Below are 14892 nucleotides of genomic sequence, written 5' to 3' on the forward strand. Positions count from 1 at the left end.
ATAGATTTCAGAAAGGATGAATTGATCTCCCATTTGACTTGCAGTATTTTACTTGTTACCAGCTGTTTAATACAAGGGTTTGGCATCCCTTTAAAGCAGTGGTTCTCAACCTTTCTAATGCCACGACCCTTAATACAGTTCCTCATGTTGTGGTGACCCCCCACCATAAAATTATTTTCGTTGCTACTTCATAACTGTTAATGAATCGTAATGTAAATATCTGTGTTTTCCAGTGATCTTAGGCGACCCTGCTAGCGGTTCTCAACCTGTGGGTCGTGACCCACAGGTTGAGAACCGCTGCTGTAGAGCCTAAGACCATCGGAAAACACAGATATTTACATTACAATTCATTAACAGTAGCAAAATTACAGTTATGAAGTAGCAACGAAAATAATGCTATGGTTGGGGGTCACCACAACATGAGGAACTGGATTAAAGGGTCGAGGCATTAGAAAGGTTGAGAACCACTGCTAAAGGAATGATACTCCAGGTTAGGTTATTTGGTTTTTCTTTTCTTTGCGGCGAGGGGGTGGTGATAGTTCTAATGGGGAGTATGATGGATAGGAAACACCGTAGTCCTCATAAGGTAGAAGGTATGTATGTCCTCCAAGAGAATGATTCTCAGGTACAGAGATGCCTTATTCGTTTTTCTGTTGGTAACTGCTACAATAATACATCCATTCTGACCAAGAATGCAAACTTGACATCAACATTTTTGGAGATTATCCTTTGGATTTAATATTTAAATATATATATTTTTTCATCTAAAGAAGAATTTTAAAGAACTTTCCAAGGAATCAATTAATTTCTCACCAAATCAGTATACCATTATACCATTAATCTTTTATTTTTCATTGCACACATCAGTATTTTACAGAAAAAAATAAAGACCTCTTAATGTTAAATTCCAATTAATCACATTTTCTTCTGATTCTCAATGTACATGAATATAATCAGTAAATACAACTTATGTTCTAACACTTTGAGTCTCATTTAAACACTTTTCCATACAATTTTACATATATAAATATTATTTGTCTACATAACGGTTCTTGATAGCAATATACAAAACCTTATTTATACATTTCCCAATTATTGGGCTTAAAAAAAACTCAAATGAATGGAATTACTAGAAATATCTTTATACAATTAATCTTTTACTTTTATTTTCCTGGATATATGCTTCTTAAAATGAGTTAGATCTATCAAAAGATAGTGGTTATAGAGCTCTTATTATGTTTTTCTAAATAGTTCTTTTAAAATCTACTAACAGAATACTACTACTGGTATGCGGAACATGCAGTTGAAAACTTTTGCTACTAGCATGAACTAGTAGAAATTAGGTCAAAGTTGTTTCAATTTGCATTTTTAATACCAGGAAATCTGAATGTCATCCTAAGAATTTACTTGTATTTATTCATTTGTACCAATCCTTTCAATAAATTTGCCTGGTAGAGTAGAAAACCTTATGGATTTTCATCTCTCCTTTTAAAAAACATTAAGCCCTATAATGCAAGTAGCTTTTTAAAAATCCATCTCGTCTTCCTCTTCTATTTAGTACATTCTTCATTTACTTAATCTCATCTACCTGTCAATAATGATTTTCATTGCCATCACGTTTCCTTTGTACCATTATTGGGATGAGAAATGCAGTGTTATTTTTACCTTGGTATTTAACATTTTAATTCACCTGGAATGAATTGTTATTATATGATTTGGATCTAATTTCTTTTTCCATACTGACATCTAGCTAGTCTTTCCAATTGGCTTATTAGTCTTAAATTTTCTACTCAGTACATAGTATACTTAGAAAGGTTGCTTAATAGCACGTTTTAAGAATTTGAAGTATGAGACTCCCATTTTTCCCCCTAAATTAACAAAACATATCTTGGCTTGATTATTTTCCTAAGTAATTTATCACAATTCTATCAAATTATCTAAAGCATCCACTAGGAGTGTGAAGTGGCAGTGTAGTAAAGCTACATATGAAAGTCACCGACTGCCATTCCTTTGGACATTTCACATATGATTTAATCCTCAGGATAATGCTGCAAAGTAGCTATTTTATAGATGTGAAATAGAAGCCAGGAGTGATTTCCCCAAGATTATACCACAGGTAAGTAGTGAGGTGAGGGCTGTAATTTTGGTTTTCAGACTCCCTATTCCTTCTTTTCCACTGCACCAGGGTGCAGTTCCTTCCACCTGCTTCTATATAAGCATCGGTCTTAACTTATCCCAATGTAATTGTATAATATTCCTTAAATGGTTCATATATATTAATATTCAAACTTTTTAAATGTTAGTTCGTCACTGTTGGGAGTCTAGAAATGAGATTAGTTTTAAATGAATCCATATCCCACAACTTCCTGAATTAGTCTTCTATTGTATGTTTCTATAAGTTTCACTAGTTACAAAGCCATGTTCCAGAAAACATTGTGCTGCTTTCTGCTCTTGTCTCTCATTTTGGGAATGCTCATTGCAAGCTCCTTGAACCATATGCACATAAAAACTGTGTCAAGACTGCTTGATTTCTGCTTGAGAAATATTTCCTGTGTATTTCCCCAATAGGGAAGATGTTAGTTCTTGATTTTATTTATCACACTATGAGAAACCAACAAAATCATGACCAGAGATAATTAAATCAAATATGCATGATAAATGTTCAGATTTTTAGTTATCTGTAGTTAATAGCTTGAATTTTTTACTAATTTGCTCTGTTGTAATCCTGAATCATAGTAACTAGTTGCAGGCATACCTCAGAGAATATTGTGGGATTGGTTATACAATAAAGCATAGCCTATATAATAAAAGCCTAATATGCAAACTGACTGAACGGCGGAACGACTGGTCTCTATGATGCACACTGACCACCAGGGGCAGACGCTCAACACAGGAGCTGTCCCCAGCCCACAGGCCCCAGGCTGGCCAAGGTGGGTGCCAGCGGGGGCCCCCCGATAGCCTTGCCCCACATATCGGCCCTGATCGCCGGCCAGGCCTAGGAACCCTACCCGTGCACAAATTTTGTGCACCGGGCCTCTAGTATGACAATAAAGTGAAGTCACATTAACTTTTTTTTGTTTCCCAGTGCATATAAAAGCTATGTTTACACTATTAAGTGTGAACATTATGTCTACAAAAATACTTTATTGCTAAAAAATGCAAGTCATAATCTTTTTGCTAGTGGAGGGTCTTACTTTCGATTTGTAAAAAACAACAACACATCTACAAAGCGCCATAAAGCAAAGTACAATAAAATGAGCTATGCCTGCATTTTACTTGTTGTGTATTATTTGACAATATTTTGCATCTGTTCAGAATGACTGTTCCTTCAAAATGTTTGACTTCTAGTACTGAGGCCATATTTGCCTCAAAATGCAAATATAAGCATATCATCTTTTATGATATATAGATATTATTTATTCTTTGAACATTTGAAAAACTATACCAATAAGCCCATTAGAGTAAGATTCCAACTCATCCAAAAATTATACTATGTTATAATATTCCCTAATTTTTTAAGGCTTTGTATTGGTCATAACTTATAACTTCACTTTTCTCCTGTTTCCATTATGTTTGGCTCTACAATATTTTGCAACTTCTCACTGTTCCTTTTCTCAAATTCTTATGAATATTCTTATTGAAAATTTTTTTCAATAGGTCTGGATTACCTTCACCTCCATCTTATTTATCATCTTAAATTCTTTTTCATTTTAATGACTAATTTTTAGATCTATTTCAGGCATTTTGGCTGGACTTAAAATTCAGGATCCACCCAATAATATCACTTTGCTATGTTCAAAAAACATATAATACCAATTGATGACTTCTCTACGTTCAGGAAGGTATAAGCGACTTCATCTTTCTTGTTTCATCTTCCACACATAGAACAGCAACCGACGACTCAGAGCATCTTTTGGCTTCGTACATCTGTTTTCTCGTGACATGGTGTTCAGATCAAAAGACACATGATTAACAAGCATTCCTCTGTTAAAACTTAGCCAAATTCTGTCTCAATGAGGTCCACAGCTCTAAGCTATCTTTATGTTTACTCCTAATCTTCCCGTTTCTCCGATTCAGGAATGAGTGGAGACCAATTTCTGTCTCCTTTCCTTCACCAGCAACAACAGACTGACGTCCAGGGGCATTTGCCCTCCTCCTATGGAATCTGCATTCTTCTAAGTTAACGTTCATGGAAGGATTTTGAAGTCACGAAAGCCTGGATTCCGACGCTGGCTCTTCCACATACCAGACTCGGAGAAGATGATGAATGAAGTCTTGATTTCCGCTTTGAAATGTGTTCAACAACATCTGCCTGAGGGGTGAGAAGCCGCAATGAGAGAGCACGGTAAGTGGCCAGCACACAGTCCGGGCTCATTTCTGGAACAGAAACTCACTGATGGGCTCTCTCCCTACAGGATGTCCATTCTCACTGAGGGATGCAAAGGGGACTGGAAGGGAGGGGTTTACCTCTTCTTACGGCTCCACAGCTGGACTCCATCACTGGACTAACAGCTTTACGACTCCTGGTGGGTCTGGGAAACTATGTATTTCTCTCCCCTGGATAGACAACAGCCAAGAGGCAGAGCGATGATGAAGGTGGTTCTCTATTTGGGGGGCGGGACACAACCAAAGGGATGTGGTAAGTCCTGCTCAGATTCACTCCTGTCAGCTGCAGTTCATGCTGCGAATTACGGTGCTCCAGCCGGCTAGGAGGAATGCTCACCCTCACCGAGAAGGCTGGGCAAGTGAACCCCAGGTTCAAGTGGACTCACTTGGTTCCTCCTTGGGGATTTCAAAACGGTCATTCTGAAGTATCTGGTTCCTAGAGCAATTTATTTTTTCTTTTTGCCTGAGTTACTGGTTGGAAGCTCTTCTTTTAGTTGCCAGGGTCCTGCAGAAATTTTCTGAAATATTTAATCAGAACGAATCTTCTCCCCTACATTTTCTTTGTCGGGACCGCCCGAGAATGAGCTCTTCAACTAGTAACTGGACTTCCTGGCACTTGTTGTAATGTTAGAAGATGGTGGTGGTGACGTTGCCTTCTGGGTTACAAGGGTGGATTAGGAGAATTCAACAGTAAGACATTGCAAACATCAGACCTTCACAAATAAAGGATCATGCAAAGCTAGTCTTTTAATTAGACAAATGTATTTTATATTGGCACTTGCATTAGTTGCTATTGCTACCATAAATATGTTTATATTATATACAAAAGACTCACATAATTTACTGTGTGTGTGTTTTACTCAGAGGTGGTAGCAACTGTCTTAGCTGCAAAGTAAAATATCCTTTAGACACTGTCATTGTAGACAAGATTAAAATCTGAAAATCACTAGCAGATACAATATAACCTTCCTTTAAGCACAGTTGCTAATAGGGAACCCTCACCTATACACCCAATACTAAAATAAAGCTAACCCTGTTTCAGATGCTGGATCACAGAGTACATTCTGAAACAAACAAAAACAGTCCAATAACTAATCAATCAGTTACTGACAGGTTAACAGACATCCAGTGACTAATAGCATAGCTCATCACATAACCACTTCTAATTACTCATATAGGACACCGTCCTTTAAATGAGAATATTCGGATGCTGGGATGAAGGCCCAAAGTAGCATTTCCGGTTTCCTTTTCTTTTTTCCTAATTCTGAAGATGCTGTCCTGGACTTTCTAGGTTCTGGCTTCCTTCGGAGGATTCTAGTTTGGCCATGATGATATCGTTGGTCCCAGGAGCCTCTGGTTGCTTGTCATCCCCATCGAAGATGATGTCTTCTGGATTTGGAGGTGCGGGGCAGAAGTCTTCTCCTGGAAAGACCTGCTGGAAAAGGGCTTCAGCGAGCTTGACCGCGTGCTCGTTTCCCAGGCCACAGTCAGGCCCAGAGCAGACATAAACGTTGGAAGGTAAGCCATTGTAAGAGCTTCTGCTGACCTCCGAGGAATCCCTCATGTTAAAATACAGAGCCCACAAGAGCCGTGGCTTCGCAAGGTCTCCCTTGTCCATTTCTGGCTCCGCACAGGGGGTGAATAATTTCTGCACGACTGGTTCTAAGTCTTCTCTGGCTGTGTGAGCAGATGAGCAGGTCAGATGCACCAGGTAGGTGTCTTTCATGCACGTCATGGTCGAAGAACATAACTCAGCGACCCGAACGGCACGCGCGCCCGGTTCCGCTGGAGGGACCGTCAAGATGGAAATCTGCTGGTCGGAATCTGCCTTGAGCACGGACTGATCTGTGATGAGCACGGCCCTGGAGATCTGCTTATATGGCACGCCTGCGCATGTCTCCTCGGAAAGGTAGCTATCCTCCACTATAAAATACTTAGCACTTATTCTCTGACCAAAATGGTCTATAACTGCTTCACATCTTCCCGATTCCTTGTCAACTACAAGGCATTGTATGCTGTGGCGAAGACAATAGATCCCACCAAAAACGGCACACATCCTGCAGAAACACTGGGGAATTTCTCCTTGGCCGTACAAGGGGAATAAGAACGGGGTGTTGCCGTACCGTCCAAGGCACTGCAGGAAGTGCTTGGTGGCTTTCAGGCCGTCTACTGTGGAGCAGGATGGCTCTGTCATTGCGATCGAGTGCAGTATGAAATGGTGGAGGTTGGGGGTTAACTTCTGGGTCTTTAAGTACTCTGAAAAGGGGCGCTGTGTGAAATCCTGGTACTCCCCAGGATGCTGCTCATAGTCTAAGCAAAAGGTCAGAAACTTCATCAGCATCCTCTTCTCTACCATGCTGAGTTCTCTGCTGTTAAAGACATCTGCTCGGGAGCAAGGCACCTGCTCAACTTTCCCCTCTCGAAAGGCGAGAATCCGGGTGACATTTTTAAATTCAGCGTAGCGACTAACGTTGGATTTGATCAAAAGGTCAATCAGCGAGCCTTGAGAATACAGCAGCTTTGAGACCAAGTCGATGTTAAACCTCCTGCCTTCTTTAACTATCTGAGAGTAAGTAATCCTATTTCTCTTTGGTTGATCCGTGTTGTCTTCTGCCATAGGTTTATTTTCATCCTTAGCTCCACCTGAAACTGGGTGTATACAAGTCTCATCTCCACAATCTTTTTCTGTCACCTGAGTTTCCTCTCTTTCGGTTACTTCCGGTAAAATTTCTCCATCATGTTGTGGAGTGTCTTTGGCAGGCATTTCGGGGCTAGTACTGTCTGAGTGTGTTTCTTCGGACAGGCATGCAGAATCCAGAGGTTCAGTGAGGGTACTAGATGCTACCAAGGAAGGATTTTTCTGCAAAGCATCAGTCTCTTCAGTACTGTCACCCGTGTCCTCGCTGGCGTAACAGAACACTTCTACGTGTTGGATGGTGTCATCCTTGCTACGCAGAGCGATGGCTTCTTCTGTGTCATGGATCAGGTTGTGCCAGGCAGCAGGGCTTCTGTCCCCAGCCTCACTGTCTTGCTCACACTCCTTCAACCAGGAGAGCAATCCTGAGAAGGTGAAACTAGCCCAGTTTCCTCCATAGTAACTTCTCGAATCGACATGGAGAACTCTCTGTCCACTTCTCGAACATGCAGCCGCAAGGATGGATTCGGGCAAACCTGTCCCGATAATAACTACATCAAACTCTGTAGGGAGACTGTCCGCCATCCCGGGAGGCAAAGTGTCCGGTGACAGGCGCCAATGAAGGAAGTGAGTATGAATCCAGGCGGAGGGCTCAGACGAGGTGTGAATGGGCTGTGATAAAATCTCTCCTTGTGACGTCCCAGGTCATCCCAGAAGTATCGAGGTAGCAGGTCCCAGGTGTCTAAATCTAAGCATGTTTAAAAACCCTCTTTAGTTTTTTTTTATAGGTCAGTAGCATAAAAACATGATCAAGTACAGCTAATCACATCTGAGAATACGGACACGGACATGTGGCTTTCATTTCTGCATTTCATCTTAGCAGTATGTGTCACACATGCATTTGTGACTGGCACTCTTCTGTGCAAGAAAATTCAAGAAACACAACTGTAAACAATATTAAGAGGAAAGTAATTTCATGCAACAGTAATTACAATTAACTGGAGCCTGACTTGTTATTAGACACAAGCCTCTACTAAAGCAAGGCATTAAATGCTCTCTCACCTATTTTATAATTTCTTGGAAATGAACAATAGAGATATACTCCCCCAAATCATAAAATGCAATAATGATGGATATAATAATGTCCCACAAAATAAAGAACAGAATACAATTCTATAACTCTTGCTTTTAAGACAACTAGTATTTGAATAAAACCATGCACGACGGTGAGCTTAGACTGTAAGAAATGTGTGCTCCACTGTGTTGATGAAAACAGACTGTATAAGATGAGCACATTGCCACAAGGAATATTCCCAAGCCCAATACAGTTTGTGGGTGACTCTAGGACAGCTGGACAGAAGACTTTTCCATACCCACCTATCTTTACATGAATGTACATATGCAGAAGTTAAAAAGGAAAATTCCTGGGCTCATATGTTAAAATATATTAACATGAATAACGCTTCTAACATTGGTATGGGTGCATTTTCAAGGGCCAAGATTCAATGGTGAAAGGACAGCTTGCTTCAATAAATGGTGCTGGGAAAACTGGATATCCACATGCATATATATATATATATATATATATATATATATATATATATAAAAATTAATTCAAAGTAGATCAAACCTATGCTACAAACAGTGGATCTGTCTTTATCAAAGTATACCAATATTTTCCTGGAGTAGTAACCTCTATAAAATTTCTAAGACAAAGAATTTATACATTTTTAATTGAGCTAAGCAATGGGAAATTGCCCTCCCAAACCCCACAAAACTCCTCATATTGTATTCCTAACAGAGCTAGAGCGAGCCTATATTTTCCCTCATTTTGCCAGAACCATTTTCCCCAGCCTGATAGATAATATATGGCATCTGAAAAAAAATTGTGTAGCTCAATGCTATTGTACCTTTCATTTTCTCAAATTCTCCCTGAGCTTGAGTATCTTTTTCATATTGATTAGCCACTTATATTTCTTCTTCTCTGAATAATCCGTCATATAATTTGCTCAGTATCCCACTGGATTGGTTGTCTTTACTCATTGATCTATAGAGACTGTGTGTACCAGACATCAAGCATGTATTATGAATACTTTACCCCAATCTGTCATTTGTCTTTTAACTGTCTCTCATCCTGCAGAAGCTTTTATTTCTAGGAACTCAAATCTGTCATTTGCTTTCCTTTAAAAAATTATTTTGAGCCCAGCCAGCTTGGCTCAGTGGTTGATCATCGACTTATGAACCGGAGGTCACGGTTCAATTCCCGGTCAGGGCACATGCCTGGGTTGTGGGCTCCATCCCAACTGTGGGGTCGGCAGGAGGCAGCGGATCAATGATTCACTCTCATCATGGATATCTCTATCTCTACTCCCCTGTTCCTCTGTGAAATCAATTAAAAAATTAAAAAACAAAACCAGAAAGAAACAAGGATGAGAAAAGAGATTCCAGGGTGAGCTGAAACAGAGGACAGGGCCAGACGTTGTGGAACTCTCTCCTTCCCTCAAGCCCATCCTTGCTGAACAGCTCCTGACTCTGCCCTTACTTTAAGAGGCAGCTCCTCACAGAGGTCCTGGCATTGCGGTTACGTTACAGCTGTGCGTGAAGACTGTTTTCGCCAAAGACGTGAAAGGCAGGACTGTGATGAGGGTGGCCGTGGTCAGTGGAGAGGGACAGGGAAGGAGGACAGGACTGTCTTGTCGGCTGCCAGCGAAGGAAGACATGCAGACCAGAGGGATGTCCTGAGGGAACTCACTGGACTTGGCTGTGCACAGCATCCTGCGCCCGCCTCCCACCCCACTCACCTGGATCTGACTCAGGGGAGCGGCTGCCGGCTTCCCCCACGGCGACGACGTGCTGGTCCCCATCCTAGGAGGAATTGTGAAGGTGGCGGGTCATCAGACAGAAAAGGTCACACTGCGGGTGAGATTCCCTCCGCCAACAACCAAGCCCCTCGAGTCACCCCAGGGGCCTGGAGCGCCTACTGCATGCTGAGCAGGCAAAAGGCGAACTGCCCCAGGGACGCAAGTCGCTGGAAAAACACACCCTCGGGGGCCTCAATGTTACCCAGGTGATCAGCACCTTTCCAGCTCAGCACAGAAAGCTCCAGGGTTCCCAGTCCTGCAAACTGGTCAGAGCTCCCGGATGAAGCGGGTGGGAAGGGATCCCAGGCGGATGCAGGGATGCACAGCGGCCGCACAGAAGTGCCAGCTGGCAGGACGGCCAGGACCGCGGGGCGGGCCCCCTCGCCAGCCCGGTAGCCAATGGTTATGGGGAGCGGGCAGCGCAGGGAAAGCACTGTCCCCGGTGCAGCCCGAGGCGACCTGCACGGCAATGTGGCAGCCCCGACCCTCGGAGACGCGGCCACTCAGCAGGAAGCGCCCCCTGGCCTCCCTGCAGCGTTAGCAAACGGACCTGCAGACGCCCCAGCAAGTAACTGCAGCCCGGGACGCCCCGTGCACCATCGGGGTGTGCAGACTGACATGACGCCCCGTCCGGCTGAAATCCCCAATGGCAACCATCGGGGCAGGGAGTGTCCCAGCGGACGCGACTCCAGTGTTCGCACCCCGCGTTCCAGGACCCTTCGGGCGCTCAGGGCGCCATCCTCTCCGCACCCTTTTGGGCCCAGCTGGATGGACTCGGGGCCCAGGTGGCGCCCCGTCTCCGCGCCTCGCTGAGCCCGCCCTGCCGGCCGCGCCCCGTACCTGGAGGCCGCCCCGCCGAGCCGCGTCCCCGCAAGGACCGAGCTGCCCCGATCACGGTCCGAGTGCGCGGCCGCAGCGAACGGAGGGGACAGGGAAACGCGACCCGGGAGAGCCCGCCTCCGCCCGCAGGCCCCGCTTCCGCACGCCCGGCCACGCCCCCGCGCGTGACACCGCCCGAGCACGCTCCGCGACGCCTCCGCCAGCTGGCCCCGCCCCGCACGCTCGACCACGTTCTCCGCTCAAGGCCCCGCCCCCCGCACGCTCAGTCACGCCCCCACTCAAAGCCCCGCCCCCGCACGCTCAGTCACGCCTCCACCTGCAGGCCCCGCCTCCTCACTCCGGGCCCCGCCCCAACACTCCTCCACCCGCGGGTGGACCGAGAAAAACAAACTCAAACTCTAAATGAGGAAATGCTACAAACATCAATCTTTTAAAATAAGGGGGACATTACAAATGACATAATACCATTTTATGAGGCTTCCCCCCCTCATTTTCTGAGATTTTGCAAAAACTATAAAATTATCTTGGAAATTTTAAGGCAGAATCCCTGAATGAATTTGAGCATCTTGACAACTTGAGAAGCATCATTTGAAGCACAAAATTAAGCCATATCGAAGTGATAAAAGAAAGTAAGCAAAAATGAAAAATTCTACTCTTGTATACCACAGGTTTGGACTGACTTAAGGCAATATCCTCTCTAGAGAATGTCATATAGCCTTAATGTAAATATGCCCGAGGAACAATTAGGAAAAAAGGTAAGTTATGAATTAGTTGCATTTAATGTCTGCAAGTTAGGCAGAGAGTGACACCAAGAATATACCCACCAAAACTTTGAACATTAGGTTCTCTATTTTAAGACGATAGTCAACAGTTGCATGGAGAAAGGAAGATCAAAAACCACACATTTCTCCATAGATGAAGAAAACGACTTAAAAACATTTTAACAATTTTAAACCTTATGAGGAACACTTGACTTTAAAAATATTGCTTATCTGGTGTCTTTTATAATATAAATTAGTTAGAACACAATAAAATCCAGATACACTTAAACCAAAGACACCTTTTGTCCTCAACAGATTCCGAGCTTCCCAATTAGATAATTGGAAGTTTAAGTGTAAATTGATTCGTGACAAAATGAGAAAACAAATGGCCTATTTAAAAAAAATATTAGTGGGCCTCAGTAAACAGTTTATCTTTTAGATCTTAACATTCAACGTAAGAGGACTGAGAAAAAAAGTTAACACTCTTCTTAAATGGGTCATTCTTTCTAACCTATGTTCTGAAAAAAAAAAAAAAAAGGTTCACACCCAGTTTTTCTTACATATTATACTTTTATCAAGCTGGAAGGTAAGGTGTTACGGGCTGAATGTGTCTCCCCAAAATTTATATGTTGAAACCCTCACCCCCAATGCGATGGTGTTTGAAGAGAACGGCTTTGGGAGGTCATTGGGTCCTAGCCCTGGTGATGGATGGCTTGAGAGCTTGCGTTCTCTCTGCCACGAAGACATAGCAAGACCTTGGCAAAGCAGGAAGAGGGCAAGAACCAAATCAGCCGGCACCTTGATTTCGGACTTCCCAGCCTCCAGGAGAGTGGGAAATACACTGAGTGGCCATATTATTATGATCGCTGAACGGATAATAATCTGGCCACTCAGAGTGTGAGAGTGTGTGTGTGTGTGTGTGTGTGTGTGTGTATATATATTTTAGAGGCCTGGTGCATGAATTCGTGCATGGGTGGGGTCCAGCCAGCCTGGCCAGGGGGAGGGGACATGGACAGTTGGCCGGCCTGCCTGCTGGTCTAACTCCTGGTTGAGGGGACAATTTGCATATTAGCCTTTTATTATACAGGATATACACTAAGTGACCAGATTACTATGCGTTCAGAGATCATAATAATCTGGCCAATCTGGCCACTCAGAGAGTGTGTGTGTGTGTGTGTGTGTGTGTGTGTGTATATATCCTTTTGCACTCGGATGTCGAGTGTGACTCAGCACGGTTAGCATTAGAATGAAGGAATCGAAAAAAAAGCGAGTGCAAAGGGATATATATATATATATATATATATATATATATAGCCCGGTGCATGAATTCGTGCATGGGTGGGGTCCGGCCAGCCTGGCCAGAAGGAGGGGACATGGGCGGTTGGCCGGCCTGCCTGCTGGTCGAACTCCTGGTCGAGGGGACAGTTTGCATATTAGCCTTTTATTCTATAGGATAGACACTGAGTGGCCAGATGATTGTGCGTTCAGAGATCATCATCATCTGGCCACTCGGTGTAAATGTCTGCTGTCTACCCCATCCCGTTTCCGGTAACTTCGAGCAGCCGCGCACAGGCATGGGAAGGGAGAAGAAATGGAAGTCGCCCAGGCAATGGGAGCTGGGACCTGGGAAAACCCCGGCCCGGGGCCACCATCGGACCCTGCGACAGCCCCCACCCGCACCTGCAGCTTCACTTACCTGCGGCCACGTTGCATCCGGAAACATTCAGTGGAAAAACCACAGGAAGAACCCATGCACCTGGCCAAGGGCGCGCTGGTCTGGGGCGGACGATGAAGTCTCACGTGGTGAAGTCTCGCAGTGAAGTCTCGCGAGGTGAAAGTCTCGCGTGATGAAGTCTCGCGAGGTGAAAGTCTCGCATGGTGAAGTCTCGTTGTGAAGTCTCGCGAGGTCCTCCCCTGCACACGCTCCGTGCGTCGCGCCCTGGCCGCGCTGTGGGCAGGTGGGCTGTGGCGGCGGAGGCTCAGCGCTGTGGCGGGTCACCCTTGTCCCAGTCCCTGGTGGCCCCACGGGCAGGAGCAGGGATGCCGGAAATTGGGGCGCGCCCGAGAGAAGCCGGGAAGTGCCGCTCGCGCTCGTGTGTGGCAAGGTGAGTGAGGGCGGCCAGACACGGTGAGACCGAGAGCGGGCCCAGCCCCGTGTTAATCTGTATGGTTCTGTGAATTTGTTCTGTAAATTATTGTTCATCCTCCATGCATAAGCTAGCACGATTCATCAGCTAGCACGGTGCGCACGTGCAGGGGAAAGCCTAGCCCCGTGGTCGGCAAACTCCTTAGTCCACAGAGCCAAATATCAACAGCACAACGATTGACATTTCTTTGGAGAGCCACATTTTTAAACTTAAACTTCTTCTAACGCCACTTCTTCAACATAGACTCGCCCAGGCCGTGGTATTTTGTGGGAGAGCCACACTCCAGGGGCCAAAGAGCCGCCTGTGGCTCGCGAGCCGCCGTTTGCAGGCCACTGGCCTAGTGCCTTCTGGTTTTCACCAGGCCGGGAGCTCTCCACACCCGTGCTTTTGGGTTTTTTGTAGGGGATTCACCCCATAGGCGTGATTAAGTCATCACTGAAGTCACTCTTCCAGCCCTTTCCCCCCATCCCGGAAGGTTGGGGATGGGGCTCAGAGGTCCAGCTCTCTCTCACTTGCTGGGTTCCCCTGGCCACCTGCCCCCATCCTTCCTGGCTTTGCAAAAGTCACCCCCTTTACACCGCAAAATGAACAGAGACGTGCTCACGGGAGAGCATCCAAGTTTAACACCTGCACGTGGGGAATTCACGAGGCATGAAAACCCCACACACAGGCACCGTTCGCTGTGCATTTCGGACATTCGGACAAAGAAGAATGGGGTCTTAGATTTCTTCTGCCTCCTGCACACTCCCTACCGGGGATGTGCCCGCAACCATTGTACATGCCCTTGGCCGGAATCGAACCTGGGACCTTTCAGTCTGCAGGCCGACGCTCTATCCACTGAGCCAAACCGGTTTTGGCTATTTTATTGATTTTTTACAGAGAGGAAAGGAGAGGGCTAGAGAGTTAGAAACATCGATGGGAGATAAACATCAATCAGCTGCCTCCTGCACACCTCCTACTGGGGATGTGCCCGCAACCAAGGTACATGCCCTTGACCGGAATCGAACCTGGGACCCCTCAGTCCGCAGGCTGATGCTCTATCCACTGAGCCACACCGGTTAGGGCTCCCATGGCAAATTAATAAATCCATGTAGGGAGCCCAATCCGCCACCAGCCTTTTCCTGCCGGACTGTCCCAAGGTCCCTTGGTCCACGTTGACCCCAAGGCAGAAGCACCCCACTTCTCTTACAATCCACTTTCCTCTCTCTGGGTAGCTTCTCTCTTCGCAGCATCTGGTCATCGATCCCTATGACTGGGGGATT

At 45.1% G+C, this 14892-nt stretch overlaps 1 protein-coding gene across 3 annotated transcripts; it reads right to left on the reverse strand.

Annotated features, from left to right (window-relative positions):
- Positions 1 to 840: 840 nt before the first annotated feature.
- CHML (CHM like Rab escort protein) lies at positions 841 to 10864 on the reverse strand. Of its 3 annotated transcripts, none has more exons than XM_079763645.1 (3): positions 10723 to 10864; positions 9823 to 9886; positions 841 to 7769 (listed from the first exon to the last, which is right to left on the reverse strand). In XM_079763645.1, exon 3 carries the CDS (start codon positions 7604 to 7606, stop codon positions 5645 to 5647), a length of 1962 nt encoding a protein of 653 aa, XP_079619771.1. In that variant the 5' UTR covers positions 7607 to 7769; positions 9823 to 9886; positions 10723 to 10864; the 3' UTR covers positions 841 to 5644. The 3 variants fall into 3 exon arrangements, with proteins under 3 accessions (XP_079619771.1, XP_079619772.1, XP_079619773.1); XM_079763646.1 differs by having other exon boundaries at positions 841 to 7939; XM_079763647.1 differs by lacking the exon at positions 9823 to 9886.
- Between the last annotated feature and the right edge of the window lie 4028 nt (positions 10865 to 14892).

This window comes from Cnephaeus nilssonii (assembly GCF_951640355.1).
Source record: "Cnephaeus nilssonii genome assembly, chromosome: 23".
NCBI lineage: Eukaryota > Metazoa > Chordata > Mammalia > Chiroptera > Vespertilionidae > Cnephaeus > Cnephaeus nilssonii.